At 43.7% G+C, this 22,500-nt stretch overlaps 2 protein-coding genes across 8 annotated transcripts in view; both read left to right on the forward strand.

Moving 5' to 3' along the window:
- Positions 1-5,577, forward strand: part of stx16 (syntaxin 16) — an 18,847-nt gene extending 13,270 nt beyond the window's left edge. For all 7 annotated transcript variants that reach the window (XM_042088610.1, XM_042088612.1, XM_042088614.1 and 4 more), the window contains 2 exons: positions 2,493-2,573; positions 4,088-5,577. In XM_042088610.1, the coding sequence (XP_041944544.1) occupies positions 2,493-2,573; positions 4,088-4,189 (183 nt within the window). In that variant the 3' untranslated portion in view covers positions 4,190-5,577. The remainder of the gene's footprint in view (positions 1-2,492; positions 2,574-4,087) is intronic.
- A 2,990-nt stretch (positions 5,578-8,567) lies between these two features.
- The window catches only part of npepl1 (aminopeptidase like 1), a 19,856-nt gene continuing 5,923 nt past the window's right edge, over positions 8,568-22,500 (forward strand). The window contains exons 1-9 of the mRNA XM_042088588.1: positions 8,568-8,845; positions 10,372-10,557; positions 12,597-12,767; positions 12,931-13,020; positions 13,899-13,980; positions 14,265-14,407; positions 14,798-14,875; positions 15,122-15,222; positions 15,587-15,710. Coding sequence (XP_041944522.1) covers positions 8,696-8,845; positions 10,372-10,557; positions 12,597-12,767; positions 12,931-13,020; positions 13,899-13,980; positions 14,265-14,407; positions 14,798-14,875; positions 15,122-15,222; positions 15,587-15,710 — 1,125 coding nt within the window. The 5' untranslated portion in view covers positions 8,568-8,695. The remainder of the gene's footprint in view (positions 8,846-10,371; positions 10,558-12,596; positions 12,768-12,930; positions 13,021-13,898; positions 13,981-14,264; positions 14,408-14,797; positions 14,876-15,121; positions 15,223-15,586; positions 15,711-22,500) is intronic.

A 22,500-nucleotide genomic window follows, 5' to 3' on the forward strand; every position in this document is an offset into this window, starting at 1 on the left:
TCCAAGAAATCAGCTTCAACTCTGTCTCTATAGTGCCGCTTAGCATCTTTAATAGCTCTACGTAAACTATAAGATGCTGCTTTGTAATCCGTCATATCCCCTGAAATAAGCCCAGCATTATAAGTGATGGTGCGTGTCTTTAATGCCGTTCTCACTTCTCTATCCACCCATGGCTTCTGGTTAGGGAAGCTTCGGATCTTTACAGTTGGGATGATGGAATCAGTTAGCATATTGATGTAACTCAATGATACTTCCGTAAACTCATGGATGTCAGCAGAGTTCGTCTTGAACATCTCCCAGTCAACGTTGCTAAGGGCGTCCTGTAGCCTGGCTTCCGATTGGTCAGTCCAGCGCTTGACCTCCTTCTTCACTGGGGGGTCCCTCTGACTTCTCTGCTTGTACATAGGCAGTGAAAAACAGCGGCATGATCTGATTTTCCGAAAGCTGGTAGAGACTTAGCTTTGTAACTGTTCTTGAACTGTGTGTAGCAGTGATCCAATGTCACCACGTGTAGGGAAGTGAATGTGTTGAATAAATTCAGGCATGGACCGGTTCAGATGTACTTGATTGAAATCACCGGCCACAATAAGCACAGCTTCAGGGTGCGTGTGTTGTTGTCTATTAGTGTTAATTTTGTCACCTATTTTTAATTTAGTCTTAGTCTTAGTCTTGTGACGAAATGTCCTTTTTAGTCTTTGTCATATTTAGTCATTCAAATATCATTTTTGTTAGTCAAGTTTTAGTCGACTAAAAGTCTCGTTATTTTAGTCTAGTTTTAGTCAAAAGAAAACTAAAGGTATCTTAGTCTTAGTCAGTTTTAGTCAAAACATTTTAGTCGTTTTTTTCATAAGAAATTATTTCTGATTACCATTTCAGTGAAATAGTGTTTCACACATCTCAATTTTCCAATATTGTGTGTCCACAGGGCTACTCGTCTGTTAGAACTCATTCAGATTTTTTGTCAGTCAGTATGTTTACATGCACAGGAAAGTCGAGCTACAGTTATAGCTCGGCTGGAATTTGACCATAGACAGTAAAAGATTTGAATGGACCACTGTCATGATCTTCGTAGACCAGTGTTTCTCAAAGTGTGGTCCGCACTGGTGGTCCGCAAGCTATCCCAAGTGGTCCGCAAGCAGACGTGGTAAAATATAATATAGATGAGTTGTTTGCAATATTGAACCAACTTGTAAGCTACTGTATGTAAATCCAAACAGTTCTGCAACACTGTCTATGTAAGATATGTCTGTTAAATCATATGAATCCTCTGACACAATAAGCAAAGTCCAAAGACAATAAGCAAGGTTGTTCAGTGAGTAGGCCTATTGTGTAGGCTAATATACTGTTGAAGTAGGTCTAATCTTTTTTTTTTTTTTAGCTAGGTGGCCCGTGCGTTTCTTTTTTATTGGTTAGTTTAGTGGTCCTTCGTCTGAAAACGTTTGAGAAACACTGTCGTAGACTCAAGTATTAACGTTCTACTCCGCCGCGGTAGATGGCGATATGCGCAACACATTCCCCAAACTCTCCATCTTAACAAAGAATATGATCTAGCTAACTTGCTAGCGAACTTTCCATATTAGCCTACTTGCTAGCAAACTTTGCATCATCAGTGTAACTAGTTAAATAGTTGACATTACTTGCTGAAAATTTTCGTATGGACATTCTGGGGGATGTTAATTTGTATATGTATGAGAGAAGCTTCAACTAATGGGTCTGTAGCATTGTGGCATAAAGCTTAGGTAGTTAGCTTGCTAACTCTGACAGAAATCTCCAGTGTTATTGTTCCATGTAGTTTGGTGTTGCAGCCACAGGGTTGCAGCAACAGCACATAGACTAGCCTACAGGAAAGCTGCTGCGCATGAACTCATTTGGAATATTTTTTTTCGTCAACAATAATGAATCTTAAGATAGTCTTAGTCAGAGTTTCAGGGCATTAGTGCAGTCTCGTCTTAGTCATGAAAAAAAAGGTAGTTGACGAACATATTTCCTCTCGTCGTGTCTGACGAAATTAACACTATTGTCTATTTAACACTTCTTGCAATTCTGAAACCGCAGCATCTGTGTTGGCTTGTGGAGGAATGTAGACAGCGTTGAATATTACCGAAGTAAACTCACGGGGCAGGTAGAAGGGTCGACAGACGATCACTAGATGTTCTAGATGAGGCGAGCAGGACTTTGAGAGAACGGTGACATTTCTAGGATTACACCACTTGCTGTTCGTCATGATGCAAATTACGTCACACACTCCTGCCGAAGGGACTCCCATTAACACACACACACACACACATTATACACTCCATTGTTGCAGGCCTCTGATGCACATACAGCGTGACCGCTGTGTTTGTGTGTGTGTGTGTGTGCTCTCAATGACCGCTGTGTGTGTATGTGTGCTCTCAGTGACCGCTGTGTGTTTATGCGTGTGTGTACTCTCAATGACCGCTGTGTGTGTGCGTGTGTGTGTGTGCGTGTGTGTGTGTGCACTCTCTCCCTAGGGGACAGTACTGGACCGGATTGATTTTAACGTGGAGCAGGCCTGCTTTAAGACTGAGGACGGCCTGAAGCAGCTGCAGAAGGTGAGCCACCTCTGATCTCTGCTCACCCTGCTCTAGACCTGTGTGTTCTAGACTAGTCCTGTGTTCTAGACCTGTGTGTTCTAGACTAGTCCTGTGTGTTCTAGACCTGTGTTCTAGACTAGTCCTGTGTGTTCTAGACCAGACCTGTGTGTTCTAGTCCTGTGTGTTCTAGTCTAGACCTGTGTTCTAGTCTAGGGATGTAACGGTATGAAAATTTAACCTCACGGTTATAGTGACCGGTTATCACGGTTTTCGGTATTATCACGGTATTGTATACAAGTGTGTTCAATATGTTCAGAAAGCACTGATAGGCCTACAAGCTGAAATAGTTTCAAAAAGTGTCCCTTTCACTTTTTTCTTAGTCATGTTTAATTGGCTATGTGCTTATAGCTTACTTACACCTTCCATAACTTGGAGTTTGCTATTTCTGTTATTTGGATGCAATGAGTGAGACCAAAGTAAGCATTCGAAATAAAACTTTAGGCTACTGTAGGCTAAGTGAGTGGAATGGATTTAATGTGGATGCGAACATAAAAAGACGCAGAGTGACTACATGATACGGTGCACATTTTGCAGTGAAAATGTTCCGCCTTTTAAAATCAGGTGTAGCCAAATCCGAATCATAGTTAAAACCATCAATTAGACAACAGAATCAGTAGGGTACCAGTTTTGTTTCATTGTACCAGGCCTACTGTATGTCAAAAGCAGGCTCAGATGAAGCTGGGGAAGGATTAAACACACGGTTTCCACACCGTGGTAATCAACCGTGATAATCATGATATTTGAAATGAAAACGGTAATTGTTATCGTCAACATTTTTATGGCGGTTTACCATTATAGCGGTAATCGTTACATCCCTATTCTAGTCCTGTGTGTTCTAGACCTGTGTGTTCTAGACCTGTGTACTCTAGTCCTGTGTGTTCTAGTCCTGTGTGTTCTAGACCTGTGTGTTCTAGTCTAGTGTGTTCTAGTCTAGTGTGTTCTAGTCCTGTGTGTTCTAGACCTGTGTACTCTAGTCCTGTGTGTTCTAGTCCTGTGTGTTCTAGTCCTGTGTGTTCTAGTCCTGTGTGTTCTAGTCTAGTGTGTTCTAGTCTAGTGTGTTCTAGTCCTGTGTGTTCTAGTCCTGTGTGTTCTAGTCCTGTGTGTTCTAGTCTAGTGTGTTCTAGTCTAGTGTGTTCTAGTCCTGTGTGTTCTAGTCTAGTGTGTTCTAGTCCTGTGTGTTCTAGTCCTGTGTGTTCTAGTCCTGTGTGCTCTAGTCTAGTGTGTACTAGTCCAGTGTGTTCTAGTCCTGTGTGTGTTCTAGACCTGTGTGTTCTAGACCTGTGTGTTCTAGACCTGTGTGTTCTAGTCCTGTGTGCTCTAGTCTAGTGTGTTCTAGTCCAGTGTGTTCTAGTCTAGTCTAGTCCTGTGTGCTCTAGTCCTGTGTGTTCTAGTCCTGTGTGTGTTCTAGACCTGTGTGTTCTAGTCCTGTGTGTTCTAACGTTGGCAATGTTCTGTCTGTGTTTTCTCGGCAGGCTGAACAGTACCAGAAGAAGAACCGCAAGATGCTGGTCATCCTCATCCTCTTCGTCATAGTCGTCGTCCTCATTTTCATCTTGTTTCTCACTAAGTTTTAGCTCACATTCCGAAGTGTGTGTGTGTGTGTGTGTGTGGGCGGGCCTAATCTTTGCTCCAATCAGGATTGCTTGTCTGTACAACACTCCCGCGAGAATAGTGCTAAAGTGTGTATGTGCAACGCCATCAGAAGACCATCTCCAAGGTTCCCATGGTGACGGAGCAAGTCAAAACACCCCCACGCCCAGTGCAATGGAACCCCACCCCCCCATACACACACTCTTTCTCTCCTTCTCTCTCTCCTTCCCTCTCTCTCTCTCTCTCTCTCTCTCTCTCTCTCTCCTTCCCTCTCTCTCTCTCTCTCTGATGGGTCCGTTAAGCTGCACAGATTCCCATTCCCAACAGACTATTGCTGTTTTTGCCTTGGAAAGTCAAGCACATCGTTGATTTGTGTATCACTAAGCTTTATCTGTCGTGTGTGCGTGCGTGCGTGCGTGCGTGAGAGGGGGGGCACCCTCGTTGGCTCCGGGCCGATGCAGGCCTCTCCTGCAGCTGAGTGACGGCTGTGGCACTTTATCTTCACGTCTTTTCTCCTATCTTCAATCTCCTCCGCTGCTCCGGCTTCAGCTGCGTCCACCTGCTCTCCCCAGACTGGCCACCTGAGGGGGCACTCCCCAGACTGGCCACCTGAGGGGGCACTCCCCAGACTGGCCACCAGAGGGGGCTCCAGACTGGCCTCTGCCAGGCTGCTCTCTGTGCTTCATGTGGTTTTGACAAGCACCTTCCGGCTGATCTCTGATTGGATGTCAGCTCCCACGTGCGGTCTGCTCCTGGCGTGGATACTACTGTTTCCTGTCAAATATGAAATATGAAGTCATTATTTATTTTAAAGTGTACAAATTGTGCAGATTGTATCTGAATGGAGTGTGTGTGTGTGTGTGTGTGTGTGTGTGGGGGGGGGGGGGGGGGGGGGGGGGGTACTCATCCACAATCAAGTCCACCAACTTTCTGTCTTAAATTCTATTCTGTATATCTGTCTGTTTGTTTATTTTTCTGTCTGCTGTTTGAAAACTGTATCCTACACCAGGAATGTCCTATTCGGTTTGATCAAGTGGCTTTCCTCGGGAATGAGAGGCTGCATCATGATGTAAGAGGCTGCATCATGGTGCATCATGGTGTAAGAGGCTGCATCATGGTGCATCATGGTGCATCATGGTGTAAGATGCTTCCATATCCAGACTGGGCCCACATCAGCAGCATCACTTGCGTCGCCGTGTGGCATTAGCGACATCACTGGTGTCTGTGCAGATGGTATTTGTGGGATGAAGAAGCAGCGGTCGCCCTGAGTGATTCTGTATGAACTCTACAGCATTGGCAAGGGTTATGACATGTATGGAGGAAGATTTGTAAGAATAAACATGAAATGGTTGATTGGCCGTGTACACTTTAACATCAGAGTGATTTCATTAGACCTATGAAAGACAAGTGTACCGTTTGTATTTATTGACGTAGCGTGAATTGACTTTAATATTGTGGTGTACAGAGGTGATGTTATTTTGTTCAGCCTACTCTTAGTTAAGAAACAAAATGGTATTAAAGTAGAAGTTAGCATTATATTTTCCATGTGTTGATGATGGTTAGCAGGGGCGCGAGAGATATTTTAAAATTGAGTGGGACCCAATTGTGAGTAATAACCCAGATAGTGATCAGGCTTCCAGATATCGGACCATCACTTCTGGCCCCCTGTCGACCATCGTGATGTTTTAAATTTGCCAGAATATTACGATAATAACATTTATTGTTTTCAAATTTTTTTGATCAAAATTGTCAAAACTGGAGGATGGGCTCAACGCCAGATGTGCCCTCAGTGGGGGGTCTCAGCTTTTACGCTTCTAATCCTAATTTTATTAATTTTGAGTTATTTCACACTGCTTGGGCCAATAATTGAATACTCTAAAACAGGGGTTCTCAAAGTTTTGATTGATGAGGGCCAATTCAGGAACCCAACATTGAACTGAGGGCCACCAAAGGGGCGGGGTGAGAAAAAGAAACCTGGACAATAAATCCCATTTATAATCATTTTAATAACCAGGTTGCATCTCTACAGTTTACAGTATATTTATTGCATTAAACACATTTTAATTCATAACTGAGGCTAAACTGAAAATCTTAAAAAAATTGCAATGCACACACAATCCCTGGGGTTCTCTACCCTCAACAGACTAATGTGGGATATAACAGTCCTGTGTGAAGTCCATTTCAAGTACAAGCTTACCAGTATTTAGAACAAACAGTCTCAGTGTGCCTTGCTTCTTATCAGCATAGGCCTTATTCAGGGCCAATTTCAGCTACCAAAGCACCACAGGAAAACCTGACGGCCACTAAACGGAGATTCATTCTTTTCAAAGCACACAGTACAGTTTTAAGAGTTTTACAGATGTTAATGTGGGTCGCCATTGGCCCCCGGGCCGCACTTTGAGAACCTATGCTCTAAAAGTTACATGGGATCTTTAAAGAAGCCATGAATGAACAAGAGTTTATGAAATAGTTAGGCCTATTTAAACAGTCTGATATTAAGTTGTCAATCAAATTACCAAATCAGCATGCACTCTTAACTATGTTTGTAGTTAACATTTTATTTAACTATGTTTGTAGTTGACATGTATTTATGTAATGTTAGAGAATGTGAGGGAACCCTTGTATGGCTTTACAAGTTACCGGAACACATGGTAAAGACCAAAGAAATTAACAGACAATTATAACGATTTGCATTTTACTTAATAATTAATACATAAAAAATATATTGAAACAAACTTAATATATAGGCTACATCACTTCAAGCAAATGCAAAACTATCTCTTTATCAAAACTATCTATATTAAAAAATAGGATATAGTCATGAGCATGCTATCTGATACTGACTTACATTGTTTGCCCTCTGAAAAATTTTGGATTTTGATTTTCCTTGTTGTGCCCCAAGCTTCAAATAACTCCTGTGGGGTATACTACGAAGCACATTAGACATATCTAGGCTATGTAGACATATCGAGGTTTGACAAAGTCTTGACTCAGGGGTATACGTTAAGTGATACTACGATTGCAGTTATGTGATATATTTGTCAAACTAGGCTTTCAGTTCAGATCTGTGCGCGTTCTCGGTGTTGGGATGACTTTGGCCAATCGTGTAACATGGAGACGCACAAGACCGCCTCTATTTACAAACAATTACTTCCGCATTCATGAGTGATAGCTTAATCTACACTGCGGTCATTTTTTGAGTCTAACCTATAACATCAAATAAATCAATTGTCATCAGTTGTATGGTATGCACGTCCATAGTGGGATATTTGCACGCACAGCACTATTAAAGCGCATTCAAGATCCAAAATGTTAATACAGGCGGAGCTCCACCTGTAAGATATATGACAGAATCCTACACGTGAGATAACTTTGTTTTTTAAGACAATTGATTGGTCAGTGTGCGGTAGATTACACAATTTGAGCTATAACTTAGCACATAACCTCCTCCCGACCAGGTTTGGTTGACAGCATAAGATACCATGGTGATATAGCGACACTAAAACAGATCCACTTTCGTGTCACAGCATACCCTGGCTTTGAGCGCAACATACCTCGCTAACCCACTAATCGAGATATGTAGTATACCCCACTGACATCTTAGCTATCTATCTCTGCGACTTTGGCGCTTAGAGGGATAAACATTCTGTCATCATCATCCATTAAACAATCTGCCTATCAACATCCATTAAACTATCTGCCTATTAAACTCACTACATTCAACTTTTAAACTATCTACTTTTAAACCATCAAAATTCATTAAATTGTCTATCCACATCCGTTAAACTGTCTATCCTATTAATCTATCTGCCTATTAACATCCATTAAAAATGATCTACTTATCAACATCCATTAAACTATCTGTCTATCAACAACATTTAAACAATCTACATTAAACTTTTAAACTATCAATATTCATTAAACTATGTGTATCAACATCCATTCAACTATCAGCCTATCAACATCCAATGAACTGTCTGTCTATCAACATTCAATAAACTATCTGTCTATCAACAATTTAACTATCTACATTCAACTTTTAAACTATCAACTTTCATTAAACTATGCAACAAACATGTCTATACTAGCAACATTTTAACCATCTCTGCATTATCTGTTTTAACTAGCCCTACATGATATTTTACATCAAAATATTTGCATTTTCATGCACTGGTAATTCCTTGTAATTGGATTTTTAGTTCACTCTTTTATCGTAAATATCTCAAAAAGTACAAAGTTCACAAATATGAAAAATAAATAGAACACCTATACATAACAAGACCTCTAGGCCAGGTAGGATGATCAACGTGCAGCCAGGGGCTTCTTCGGTGACGGGAGAGCTGCAGGTAGACAACGGCGAGAGAGCCCACTCCGCTGCGGGACGTGACATGCGCGCGCGGTCCTTCAAGCACTCGCGAGAAGCGGAATAGAAATCAGAGGCAAGGAGGTCAAAGTACGTCGGCACCTTCATCAAATCACTCGGGCTAAAGATGGCGAATGTGGTGCTCGAATTTAAGGCGTCTGCCGGAGACTCGGAGCCCCAGAATCGCCCGGTGTTAATCGTCGGCCAACTGGGCAACCTGCAGCAGCTGAACTGGACCCAAGTCAAGGGCAAGCTGCAGCCGGTCGTCACCAAAGAGGTAACTAGACATCTGCGGAGAGGAGGGGCACTCAAGTTTGCAAAACTGCATGTTCATTGATCATATTCTACCAGTAACGTTAAACGTTAGTGACATGACTGCTAAACTGCACTGTATTTACTGATAACAAACAGGTCTACATTTTAGTTTAATAAAATATTTTGCCATTACTTTGCAGCCGTTTGGACGTCTTAATTCACGAGCTTGTGAAATAGTTATCTTAGCTGTCTAGCTAACATTAGCTATAGCTGCCCCAACACTTCGGTAGTTTTCTGGTTAGCGTGGCATGCTATATATCTATCTGAAGTGTTCATATTCCGCTGTTAACTGAAGCTTGTGAAAAGCCTGCAGTGGTGAACGTTAGTTGAAAGTATACATACAGAACGCACCAATCTGCTAGCTTGTTAAAATAGCGAGGTAATCTGGCATCAACGCTTTAAGCCTCTTAGCTATTAGCTAACTTTAAATAATTTGACTTTGGAGACCGGAAGGTATGAACGGACAAATCATTAGATTAGATTCAACGTTAATGTCATTGTGCAGAGTACAAGTACAAAGACAAAATGCAAACAATCAGAAAAGTGCAATATGATATCCAAAATATAGACTGGTGGTGCATAGACAGGACAAGATATATAGTGCAGTGTAGACAGTAGTATATCGTTGGTTTACAGTAATATAAATTACATATAAATATGTGCAGCGTATTAGCAGTAACCTTATGCAGAATAAATATGGCTATGTGATATGAACAATGTATGAACAACATGTACAGATATGTGCAGTATAGTAGCAGTAACATTTATAAGAGTAGTAAGACACAATGGATAAGAGCAGTCATAGCTATGTATAATTGTAATTACAGTACATAAGTAGAACACTCTGGGTGGGATAGGGTAGTGCAATTGGCCATGGACAGCTTAACAGGCAGTTATCTGGGGGAGATGGGGCTGTTATTTTTTATTTATTTATTTTTTTATATACTTTTTTGATCCCGTGAGGGAAATTTGGTCTCTGCATTTATCCCAATCCGTGAGGTGAAGCACACACTAATCCCGGCGCAGTGAGCTGCCTGCTTCAACGGCGGCGCTCGGGGAGCAGTGAGGGGTTAGGTGCCTTGCTCAAGGGCACTTCAGCCGCGGCCCACTGGTCGGGGCTCGAACCGGCAACCCTCCGGTTACAAGTCCAGAGTGCTAACCAGTGGGCCACGGCTGCCCCCTGTTAATGGGCGAAAGGCCGCAAAATGTCTGCAGAATGTCCGCCTCCTTGTCCCTGTCGAGGTTGCCATGGTGAGGGACACCTCAGCAGGAACAGCCACAGGATGGACTCTGCCGCCTCAGAAGCGGCCCTTAGTGCACCAGCTGCTTATCAGAGTTGGCACAGAATACAAATAAAAAAGACCTTTAATCAGCTATTTGGCATAACGGATACATGTAGGTTCTCAGTTAAGCGCCACATACTGTGTATGGGTGTCCTGTGTTCTCAGGTGTGTGTGTGTGTGTAATGTGTGTGTCCTGTTTTGCCAGGTATGGCAGTCGGCGCTGGGCATTCTGAACCCCAACCCCACAGACAGCTGCCCGCTGTACCTGAGCCAGGCTCTGGTGGCGTCCTTGCCCCCCCGCGTCAGTCGCCACAACAGCCCCTCCGCCGCACACTTCCTGTCCCGCCTGGTCCGCACATGCCTGCCCGCCGGGAACACACGCTGCATCCTGGTCAGTCCCCTTCTACTGCCCTGTGTGTGTGTGTGTGTGTGTGTGCGCATTTATGTTTATGTGTGTGTGTGTATGTTGTAGGTGGTGTGTGAGCGCACGGATGTGTTTATGAGTGTGTGTGTGTGTGTGTTGTAGGTAGTGTGTGAGAGCTCGGATGTGTTTATGAGTGTGTGTGTGTGTGTGTTGTAGGTGGTGTGTGAGCGCACGGATGTGTTTATGAGTGTGTGTGTGTGTGTGTGTGTGTTGTAGGTGGTGTGTGAGCGCACGGATGTGTTTATGAGTGTGTGTGTGTGTTGTAGGTGGTGTGTGAGCGCACGGATGTGTTTATGAGTGTGTGCGTGCGTGCGCATTTATGTTTATGAGTGTGTGTGTGTTGTAGGTAGTGTGTGAGCGCTCGGATGTGTTTATGAGTGTGTGTGGGTGTGTGCGTTGTAGGTAGTGTGTGAGCGCTCGGATGTGTGTGTGTGTGTGTGTGTGTGTTGTAGGTAGTGTGTGAGCGCTCGGATGTGTGTGTGTGTGTGTGTTGTAGGTGGTGTGTGAGCGCACGGATGTGTTTATGAGTGTGTGTGTGTGTGTGTGTGTGTGTGTGTGTTGTAGGTAGTGTGTGAGCGCTCGGATGTGTTTATGAGTGTGTGTGTTGTAGGTGGTGTGTGAGTGCTCGGATGTGTTTATGAGTGTGTGTGTGTGTGTGTGTGTGTGTTGTAGGTGGTGTGTGTGAGTGCTCGGATGTGTTTGAGTGTGTGTGTGTGTTGTAGGTGGTGTGTGAGTGCTCGGATGTATTTATGAGTGTGTGTGTGTTGTAGGTGGTGTGTAAGCTCAGATGTATTTATGAGTGTGTGTGTGTTGTAGGTGGCGTGTAAGCTCAGATGTATTTATGAGTGTGTGTGTGTGTGTTGTAGGTGGTGTGTGTGAGTGCTCGGATGTGTTTGAGTGTGTGTGTGTGTTGTAGGTGGTGTGTGAGTGCTCGGATGTATTTATGAGTGTGTGTGTGTTGTAGGTGGTGTGTAAGCTCAGATGTATTTATGAGTGTGTGTGTGTTGTAGGTGGCGTGTAAGCTCAGATGTATTTATGAGTGTGTGTGTGTGTGTGTGTGTGTTGTAGGTGGTGTGTGAGTGCTCGGATGTATTTATGAGTGTGTGTGTGTTGTAGGTGGTGTGTAAGCTCAGATGTATTTATGAGTGTGTGTGTGTGTGTTGTAGGTGGTGTGTGAGTGCTCGGATGTGTTTATGAGTGTGTGTGTGTGTGTGTGTGTTGTAGGTGGTGTGTGTGAGTGCTCGGATGTGTTTGAGTGTGTGTGTGTGTTGTAGGTGGTGTGTGAGTGCTCGGATGTATTTATGAGTGTGTGTGTGTTGTAGGTGGTGTGTAAGCTCAGATGTATTTATGAGTGTGTGTGTGTTGTAGGTGGCGTGTAAGCGCAGATGTATTTATGAGTGTGTGTGTGTGTGTTGTAGGTGGTGTGTGAGTGCTCGGATGTATTTATGAGTGTGTGTGTGTTGTAGGTGGTGTGTGAGTGCTCGGATGTATTTATGAGTGTGTGTGTGTTGTAGGTGGTGTGTAAGCTCAGATGTATTTATGAGTGTGTGTGTGTTTTAGGTGGTGTGTAAGCTCAGATGTATTTATGAGTGTGTGTGTGTGTGTGTGTTGTAGGTGGTGTGTGAGCGCTCGGATGTGTTTGAGTGTGTGTGTGTGTTGTAGGTGGTGTGTGAGTGCTCGGATGTATTTATGAGTGTGTGTGTGTTGTAGGTGGTGTGTAAGCTCAGATGTATTTATGTGTGTGTGTTGTAAGTGGTGTGTGAGTGCTCGGATGTATTTATGAGTGTGTGTGTGTTGTAGGTGGTGTGTAAGCTCAGATGTATTTATGAGTGTGTGTGTGTTGTAGGTGGTGTGTGAGAGCTCAGATGTATTTATGTGTGTGTGTGTGTGTGTGTGTGTTGTAGGTGGTGTGTGAGTGCTCAGATGTATTTATGAGTGTGTGTGTGTTGTAGGTGGTGTGTGAGTGCTCAGATGTATTTATGAGTGTGTGTGTGTGTGTGTTGTAGGTGGTGTGTGAGCGCTCGGATGTGTTTGCGTCGGCGTGTGCCATTGCGCGGGCCTTCCCCATCTTCTCACGCCGCTCATCAGCATCGCGGCGTTCTGAAAAGAAACTGGTTACTGTGGAGTTCATCACCGTTGGCAACAACAATGGCCCTCTGGATGCCAGCACCCTGGAGGTAACACACACACAAACACACACACACACACACCTCAAATCACCCCTCGCATACACACACACGCATCTCAAATCACCCCTCACACACACACACACCTCAAAGCAACCCTCCCACACTGTAGTTTTCACGTGTTTGTGTGTGTGTGTGTGTGTTCTGACTCTAGTGTCTGACCAACGCAGCTGACGGGGTGCGGTTGGCTGCGCGCATCGTGGACACACCATGCAGTGAGATGAACACCGACCACTTCCTGGAGGTGTGTGTGTGGTCATTTTAAAATGCCTGTTAAATTGGGATTCTGCGGAGAGCATTAGGCCTATTGGAAGAGAGAGAGAGCATTAGGCCTATTGGAAGAGAGAGAGCATTAGGTCTATTGGAAGAGAGAGAGAGCATTAGGCCTATTGGAAGAGAGAGAGAGCATTAGGTCTATTGGAAGAGAGAGAGAGCATTAGGCCTATTGGAAGAGAGAGAGCATTAGGTCTATTGGAAGAGAGAGAGAGCATTAGGCCTATTGGAAGAGAGAGAGAGCATTAGGCCTATTGGAAGAGAGAGAGCATTAGGTCTATTGGAAGAGAGAGAGAGCATTAGGCCTATTGGAAGAGAGAGAGAGCATTAGGCCTATTGGAAGAGAGAGAGCATTAGGTCTATTGGAAGAGAGAGAGAGCATTAGGCCTATTGGAAGAGAGAGAGCATTAGGCCTATTGGAAGAGAGAGAGCATTAGGTCTATTGGAAGAGAGAGAGAGCATTAGGCCTATTGGAAGAGAGAGAGAGCATTAGGCCTATTGGAAGAGAGAGAGCATTAGGTCTATTGGAAGAGAGAGAGAGCATTAGGCCTATTGGAAGAGAGAGAGCATTAGGCCTATTGGAAGAGAGAGAGCATTAGGCCTATTGGAAGAGAGAGAGAGCATTAGGCCTATTGGAAGAGAGAGAGAGCATTAGGCCTATTGGAAGAGAGAGAGCATTAGGTCTATTGGAAGCCTCTCTGTTCCAAAGAGGCGAGAAGAGAAGAGAAGAGCTGCTACAATAGGGGCTCCACACGCCACACCGGCTCATTATATATTCCATATATCTCTCTATATTCCAGAGTTCTAATAAGTGAGTGTGTGTGTGTGTGTGTGTGTGTGTGTGTGTAGGAAATCCGTTCTGTAGGACAGGAGCTGGGTATCCCTCCCACCATCATCCGTGGAGAGGATCTTAAGCAGAAGGGCTTTGGAGGTACACACACACACACACACACACACACACACACTCACACACTCACACATATATACACAAATGTTTGGTCGTCGTTTTGGACCCAGTTTTTGTTGGGTTTTTGTACACGGGGTACACACACACACACACAAACACGGGGTGACCCTAAAGGAAAATTTCTCCTTTAAGTGTGTTACATACTTCCATCAATGTTTAGATCTGTATATCTCATCCCCTGTGTTAAGGTCCAAGTAAAAACATTAAAGTGTGCGTGTGCGTGCGTGTGTGTGTGTGTGTGTGTGTAGGGATCTATGGAGTGGGGAAGGCAGCCGAGCACCCCCCTGCTCTGGCAGTGCTAAGCCACACCCCCTCAGGCGCCACTCAAACCATTGCCTGGGTGGGGAAGGGTATCGTCTACGACACGGGAGGCCTGAGCATCAAGGGCAAGGTGTGTGTGTGTGTGTGTGTGTGTGTGTGTGAGACCGACCAGAGGCCTCAATATCAAGCCTAAGAGGTGTGTGTGTGTGTACGTCTGTTCAGTGTGTTTGAATTTCATGGCAATGATGTTCTGTGTGTGTGTGTGTGTGTGTGTGAGACCGACCAGAGGCCTCAATATCAAGCCTAAGAGGTGTGTGTGTGTGTACGTCTGTTCAGTGTGTTTGAATTTCATGGCAATGATGTTCTGTGTGTGTGTGTGAGTGTGTGAGACCGACCAGAGGCCTCAATATCAAGCCTAAGAGGTGTGTGTGTGTGTGTGTGTGTACGTCTGTTCAGTGTGTTTGAATTTCATGGCAATGATGTTGTGTGTGTGTGTGTGTGTGTGTGTGTGCGTGTGCAGACCACCATGCCAGGAATGAAGAGGGATTGTGGAGGAGCAGCAGCCATCTTAGGAGCCTTTAAAGCTGCAGTGAAGCAGGTGACGTGTGTGTGTGTGTGTCCGTGTACGCTCGTGTGTGTGTGTGCCCGTGCGCGCTCGTGTGTGTGTTTGTGCGCGTGTTTGTGTGTGTCCATGCGTGCGTGGAGATGAGAAGGATATGTATCGACTTAACCAACTCTGGGGAATACGGTGAATGAGCTGAAGTCCCAAAACGCTGCGTGTTCCTTTAAGCTTGGTGATGTCTAGAGATAATGTGTGTGTGTGTGTGTGTGTGTGTGTGTGTAGGGCTTTAAGGATAACCTGCACGCTGTCTTCTGTCTGGCTGAGAATGCTGTGGGTCCCACAGCCACCCGTCCTGATGACATCCACACACTGTACTCTGGAAAGTAGGTACACCCACACCCACACACACGCCCGTCCTGATGACATCCACACACTACTCTGGAAAGTAGGCACACACACACACACACACGCCCGTCCTGATGACATCCACACACTACTCTGGAAAGTAGGTACACCCACACCCACACACACGCCCGTCCTGATGACATCCACACACTACTCTGGAAAGTAGGCACGCGCACACACACACACACACACACACACACACACTCAGCAGTGCTCGTCGGGCTCTCAGGAGAGTCACTCTTCCTCTTCTTTCCTAAACGTGTGTGTGTGTGTGCGTGCGTTGGTGAACGTGTGTGTGTGCGTGCGTTGGTGAACGTGTGTGCTAAATGTGTGTGTGTGTAGGACGGTGGAGATAAACAACACTGATGCAGAGGGTCGTCTGGTGCTGTCTGATGGGGTGGTGTACGCCAGCAAGGACCTCACAGCTGACATCATACTGGACATGGCTACTCTCACAGGAGCACAGGTGTGTGTGTGTGTGTGTGTGTGAGTGTGAGCATGTAAGAGAGCTACTCACAGGAGCACAGGTGTGTGTGTGTGTGTGTGTGTGTGTGTGTGTGTGTGTGTGTGTGTGTGTGTGTGTGTGTGTGCGCGCGCGTGTGTGTGCACGCATGTGACTGAGAGAGGGGCTGTATGTTAACTTGTTCCACTAAGCACTGGTGCTACAGAAGGACCAGCCACAAAATCTGCATCAGTGTATAAAAAGAAAATGTCTATAATCTCTGAAAACAATCACAAATAGGGCAGTTCATCACAGTTCACCAGTTGTGGTTGGGATCTAGGCCTACTGTACCAGTTGTGGTTGGGATCTAGGCCTACTGCACCTGGATTGATAAAAGGCAAACATCTCCCCAAAACAGCTGGCTATATTGCGTTTGGAAAGAGCAAAAGCTATCAGCATGAAATAATGTTATTTGGTTTTTCTGTTTTTGTAAAAACAAAAAAAAAAGTCCCTGTCGGTTCCATGCAGTTTGACTTTTCAACGGGTATCAGGAAGAGGTCATGCCACGAGTTTGTAGTTCATTTTTCTTATACATGTGTATGATTATTATTATTAATAATAATAATAATAATATACATATGCATACATAAGCCAGTTCATTTATTTTGGTAGAAGATGTGCTGAAGTTTTTTTTTTCTACTAAGATTTTCTTCATGTTTAGTTCATATTTCTGAGTTTTAGATTAGAGTATATTCAACTTTATTGTCATTGCACGAGTGAAATACCAGTAATAATATAATAAACTATAATCTAACCAGCAGTGCTAATGAATAGGCCAACGGAACGTCAGAGTGCATCCATGACATGCGTCACTAGAGCGTTTCATATGCATACTGCAGGCAGCATACTGCATACTGCATACTGCATACTGTAGGCAGCATACTGCATACTGCATACTGCAGGCAGCATACTGCATACTGCATACTGTAGGCAGCATACTGCAGGCAGCATACTGCATACTGCAGGCAGCATACTGCATACTGTAGGCAGCATACTGCATACTGCAGGCAGCATACTGCATACTGCATACTGCAGGCAGCATACTGCATACTGCATACTGTAGGCAGCCTACTGCATACTGTAGGCAGCCTACTGCATACTGTAGGCAGCCTTCTGCATACTGCATACTGTAGGCAGCCTTCTGCATACTGCATACTGTAGGCAGCCTACTGCATACTGTAGGCAGCCTTCTGCATACTGCATACTGTAGGCAGCCTTCTGCATACTGCATACTGTAGGCAGCCTTCTGCATACTGCATACTGTAGGCAGCCTACTGCATACTGTAGGTGCATACTGTAGGCAGCCTACTGCATACTGCATACTGTAGGCAGCCTTCTGCATACTGCATACTGTAGGCAGCCTTCTGCATACTGTAAGCAGCCTTCTGCATACTGCATACTGTAGGCAGCCTTCTGCATACTGTAGGCAGCCTATTGCATTTTTTTTTCTTTTAAAGTTTTAAATCTGAATGGCCTTGTGTGGATTCTAAATTGTTTGTTTTAAACTGAACAAAAAAAGGCAAATCAACAAGGCGATTGCCACCAACCTATACACCTCGGCTACCTATGCCTGTCTAATCTGGATGCACCTCGGCTACCTATGCCTGCCTAATCTGGATACACCTCGGCTACCTATGCCTGCCTAATCTGGATACACCTCGGCTACCTATGCCTGCCTAATCTGGATACACCTCGGCTACCTATGCCTGCCTAGTCTGGATACACCTCGGCTACCTATGCCTGCCTAGTCTGGATACACCTCGGCTACCTATGCCTGCCTAGTCTGGATACACCTCGGCTACCTATGCCTGCCTAGTCTGGATACACCTCGGCTCGGAAGATACTTTGGCTTTAGGCTAAACACTCTACACCTGCAGATCATTTTACTTTTCTCTCCTTCCTCTTTTCCTAGCCCCTCCTTCCTCTTTTCCTGACCCCTCCTTCTTGTCCTAGCACCTCCTTCTTTTTTTCCTAGCCCCTCCTCTTCTTTGCAAAGCCCCTCCTTCTAATTATTTTGTGAAGGAAACAAGGAAGGTGGGACGATGGAGGACTGAAAGAGATGAGAGATGAGACGTCTTGCTCACTTAGGCATCACCTTTAAGAGATGAGAGATGAGACGTCTTGCTCACTTAGGCATCACCTTTAAGAGATTAGATGCCTTGCTCACTTAGGCATCACCTTTAAGAGATGAGAGATTAGATGTCTTGCTCACTTAGGCATCACCTTTAAGAGATGAGAGATTAGATGCCTTGCTCACTTAGGCATCACCTTTAAGAGATTAGATGCCTTGCTCACTTAGGCATCACCTTTAAGAGACGTCAATTACTGATGATGAGGCGCATCACCTCCTAGGCCATACATGGGCCACATCCGGCCCGTGGGCTTTCCCTGACCGGCCCACGTAAGGTCCGTGAAAGAACAATAGTCAAGAGCCTAGCATAGAGATAATGCATGCAAATCACTATCGTTGTTTTTATTTTGAAAGCGACTGCTATGTGTACGCCCATACATTTGTGCGTGGATGCATACGACGTAAACACCCTCACTGATGTGCTGGTGAATAGAATTTATGCTTCTGCGTCGACACAATGCAGTTGCCTTCATGTCAGCGTAAACCTTTCAAAGTTTTGTGTCTCTTATGTCTGCGTCGCTCACCACCGCAAAGGTTGTTAGAACGAACTCCTACTGCTGCTCGTTGGCGATACGAAGTGTTCATTTCAAAACGTTACTGGCAGATAGACAGTTTACAATCGGATAACCCATTTGTAACCAAATTGTAAAATTGTAACCAAAATATGTTTAAGGAGTTTATTTGCAAAGCTTATGTTAGCGAACTAGTATGATGCTACTACCCACAGGTTGCTTGAAGCAGCCGGCTCAACACACAGAGCGAGTTGGCCAATCACAGTTATGTGCATAAAGTTAAAGCAAAAACATAGCCTACATTTTTTAAATAGTTTTCTTTGTGCATGTTGATTAACTAATAACAGCCTACTATTGTCTGCTCCACATTTTCGTAGTCTAATTCTGCATAGAGTTAATTTAATGATGGTAATGATTTAATGATGAAATATTGTTGAGTGTTGATGAAATGGTGGCACAGGCCACCGGTTGTACTGACTCCTTCACATTTTCATGACCTAGCCTAATTATATAGATATTGTAGTACTTTTTATATCAGTCTTTGAAAACTGAAAAAAATGTCAATGTCAAAAAATAATTTTCGAGAATGAGGATTAAATACTGGACATAGATTAAATATTGCCGTTTTTCCTTTGTCTCCCTCACATTTTCATCTGTTCTTACGACTAGTAAACAAAACCATATGATTTACTTAATGTTATACAAGAACAGAAAAATTGAGTTCAGACTTGAGTTCGGTATTTTGGGTCCGGCCCTCCTCAACAGTCCCAGTTTGTCATGTGGCCCCTTGGAGAAATTAGTTGCCCACCCCTGTCCTAGGCTAGAATAAACAAACACGCAAATTGCAGAGAATATGAACTTATACCAGAGACTTTCTAATGAGGGGACACAGCACTCAAAAAATCCTCCATAGAAATGCATGGGTTTAGTTTGGAATGGCAATATGGCAGTTGTTTACACATTTGCCACCCATTCCGCGGCAAAACATCATGTGTTGTGATCTCGCAGCTGGAGCAAGGTTGGTGTCGTGAAGCCTTGCGCACGCACATTTCTGACAAAATAGATGCCCAATAAATCCCCAAGTAAACTCATGTATCTCTGAAGAAAAAATCCACTATAACACACACAAGTAACAAATAACACTTCTTACCCATCCAGAGGGGTATTTCACAAAGGCAGAATTAAGACATCCAAGATGAGTGATAAAGCGAGGTTTGACATCGCGTTGTCTGGTCATCCTAGCTCAACTCGTTTCACTACTGCCAATCCAGGAAGAGTAGGAGCGACTATGTCAAGCCAGGTGTAAGTAATTCAGGATGTGTGCGCGTTCTCGTTTCTGCTCCAAAGTGCCCACGGTTGGAATAAAAAAGACGCAGAAAATACAGTCATTCACACAAAGTGAACAGCCGCTTTTGATGTAGACTAACGATGAAGTAAAGCTGTCCTTTGTGGAATGGGGAATCATGGCTATTTCTGTAAAACAGCAGGAGTAGGCGTGGTAGACCAACTGAATGCAAATTTACGTATGCACCCACGTGTGAGTGCTTCCTTGTCTCGGCACGCAACGTCATTAAGAAAGCGCTTGCCACTGCAAAGATGCACATAGTAGGATATACCTTAATATTATAGTTGAAAATACCTTCGAAAACTTGCCCCTCCACTTCCAATCAACTACAGTAGGCTATTCATCAAACGTCTATCAATAAAATAAGCAAACAATGAATACCTAGGCCTATGTTTAATAATTATAAGGCTATCACAATTAAAATAATAACCATATGGTAGTAGGCAGACTATCTGTTTTGTTTTGCGAGCAAATACATTTAGCAAATAGTTTATAAATGGAATAAAGCTCCTTAAAAATTAGCACAGAGGTCTGATGTGAATGACAGCTAGCTGAACCAATAAGACGACATAATTACTATTAGAATTAACTTAGCTTGGCTGTTAGCCTGGTCGGGACCAGGCTAGGTGCAGAGAATAAATCCCCATGGTAATTTATGTGCCAACTCTTTTGTGAAACCACGTCAAGGCTAAATTCATCCAGGATAACCTAAAAATCCCAGCTTAATCCCTTATCTAGGTTTTGTTAAATACCCCTCAGGTAATCCACCGGTCGCTTCCATGTTGATCTTGTAGTTGCGATTGAGACCAGAACCGGATACCAATCAGGGCTCCGAACCGGTTTAAGGAACGAAAACGAAAACCGAAAACGAACGGAATTTTACAGAATTTTACGAGGAACGGAAACGAAAACAAAATGGTCTTCAACTGTTCCGGAACAGAAACGTTATTCTGAAATCCACAAAACCGGTTAATAACGGTTTTTTTTTCGTTCTCTATATATTTTATAAAATTTCACAAAAGCATATCCTATGTCAGGGAGACTATTTCCGGTTGTGCGAAAAACAAGCCCGCATCTACACTGTTATTGTGAGCTAACAAGCCGCTATGTAGGCGAACAGCCTAATAATTTGATTTCTGCAGTTTGAAAAAAAAAAAAAACGAATAAATGGACCTTTGGTCCAAATGTGTATATTTTGTCTTGCTGTTGTAATGTAACCTATCCGTCTGCCACTTCGGATCTTAGGCCAGCTCGTAGCATAGGCTACTGAAACTGATTTGGAAATTGCTTGTAGCCTATGCGTAATAGCCTATTTTGCCTGTCTACGCCTTGTCGTTTTAAAGTCATTTCATTTGAAATGTTTGCGCAATTATAGCCTATTCTATGTAGAAGAGTTAAACGGGAAATTTGAGATAGGCCTTGTCAGCAACAGACAGGTTCGTTTATAAACAGGGTTGGAATTATAGCGCAAGCCTTTTAAGATCTCCATATGGATAAAACTTAGGCTACAACCAGGTAAGGAGTTTAGCACGTATCCAGAAATATTTTTGATAAGAAATTATTTATAGGCATAGGTTAGGCCTACAGTAAGTATGTAGGCTATGGGATGGATAGCCCATCTGAATGTTTTTGGATGCCGCCTGTGATTTATTATTTTTGGGCATAGCTACGGTATAGGCTAAATCAAGGGGAAATAATGAGTACGTCTATTCTAAGGTAAAGTCCACAAAAATAGACTTGATAGGCCCGCCAAACACTGCCGGAACTTTAAGAACGAACGATATTTTGCGTTCCGAACCGGTTCAGGACCGATATGTTGGTGGCGGAACGCATGCAAGAACGAAAACGTTAAACATAGACCTACCTGAACCGTTCGGAACGGAACGTTTGAAAAATTATTTCGTTTTCAAGCCCTGATACCAATGACTGTACAGCCAGAGCCTAGCTTTTGCACAGCACTGCCATCTGCAGCCTTTGCACAACACTGCCATCTGCTGGTTGTTCAGTGGAGGGTGTCTTCGCATTCAAATCTAGTGGTATTTATTTGTGGATCTTGGTGTGCAGTAGGAATGTCTCAAAATTACGTCATCGACATAAAAGCAAAAAGGAGATTCACAAATGCAGATTCCACATACAAAGTCAAGCATATTTATTTTCAAATCTCGAAAATATATTTACAAAGACACGTTTATTTATATTTATTTATTTATTTATTTATTTATTTATTTATTTTATTTGTGTGTTACATTTTTATATTTTATTTATTTGTGTGTCACATTTTTACATTTTATATTGTATTTTGTATTTGGATATTTATAAATGTATGTATATATATATATCCTTTTATATATATATATATATATATATATATATTTAAATAATTTTGAGACAATCCTCACTCCACACATATCCTCACTCCATACATATCTGACTGAAAACTCTTCCGCATAGGATTCTCTCGTGTTTCCTCGCATAGCGGCCCTCTCCTCTCCTCTCCTCTCTTCTCTCTCCTCTCCTCTCCTCTCCTCTCTTCTCTCTCTCCTCTTCTCCTCTCCTCTCTCCTCTCTCTTCTCCTCTCCTCTCTCTCCTCTCTCCTCGTTCTCATCTCCTCTGGTTGCAGTGAGACAAATGAGACGTCCTCGATGACATCGAGCTTTGAACCATTTCTGGGGCGTGAGCTGGAGGACCGAGGAGAGAAGTGTGTGCGTGTGTGCGCTAATAGAGCTTTGGGATGCAGCCGTAGTGTTGTGTGTGTGTGTGTGTGTG

This window comes from Alosa sapidissima, chromosome 4, assembly GCF_018492685.1.
Source record: "Alosa sapidissima isolate fAloSap1 chromosome 4, fAloSap1.pri, whole genome shotgun sequence".
Classification (NCBI taxonomy): Eukaryota; Metazoa; Chordata; class Actinopteri; order Clupeiformes; family Clupeidae; genus Alosa; species Alosa sapidissima.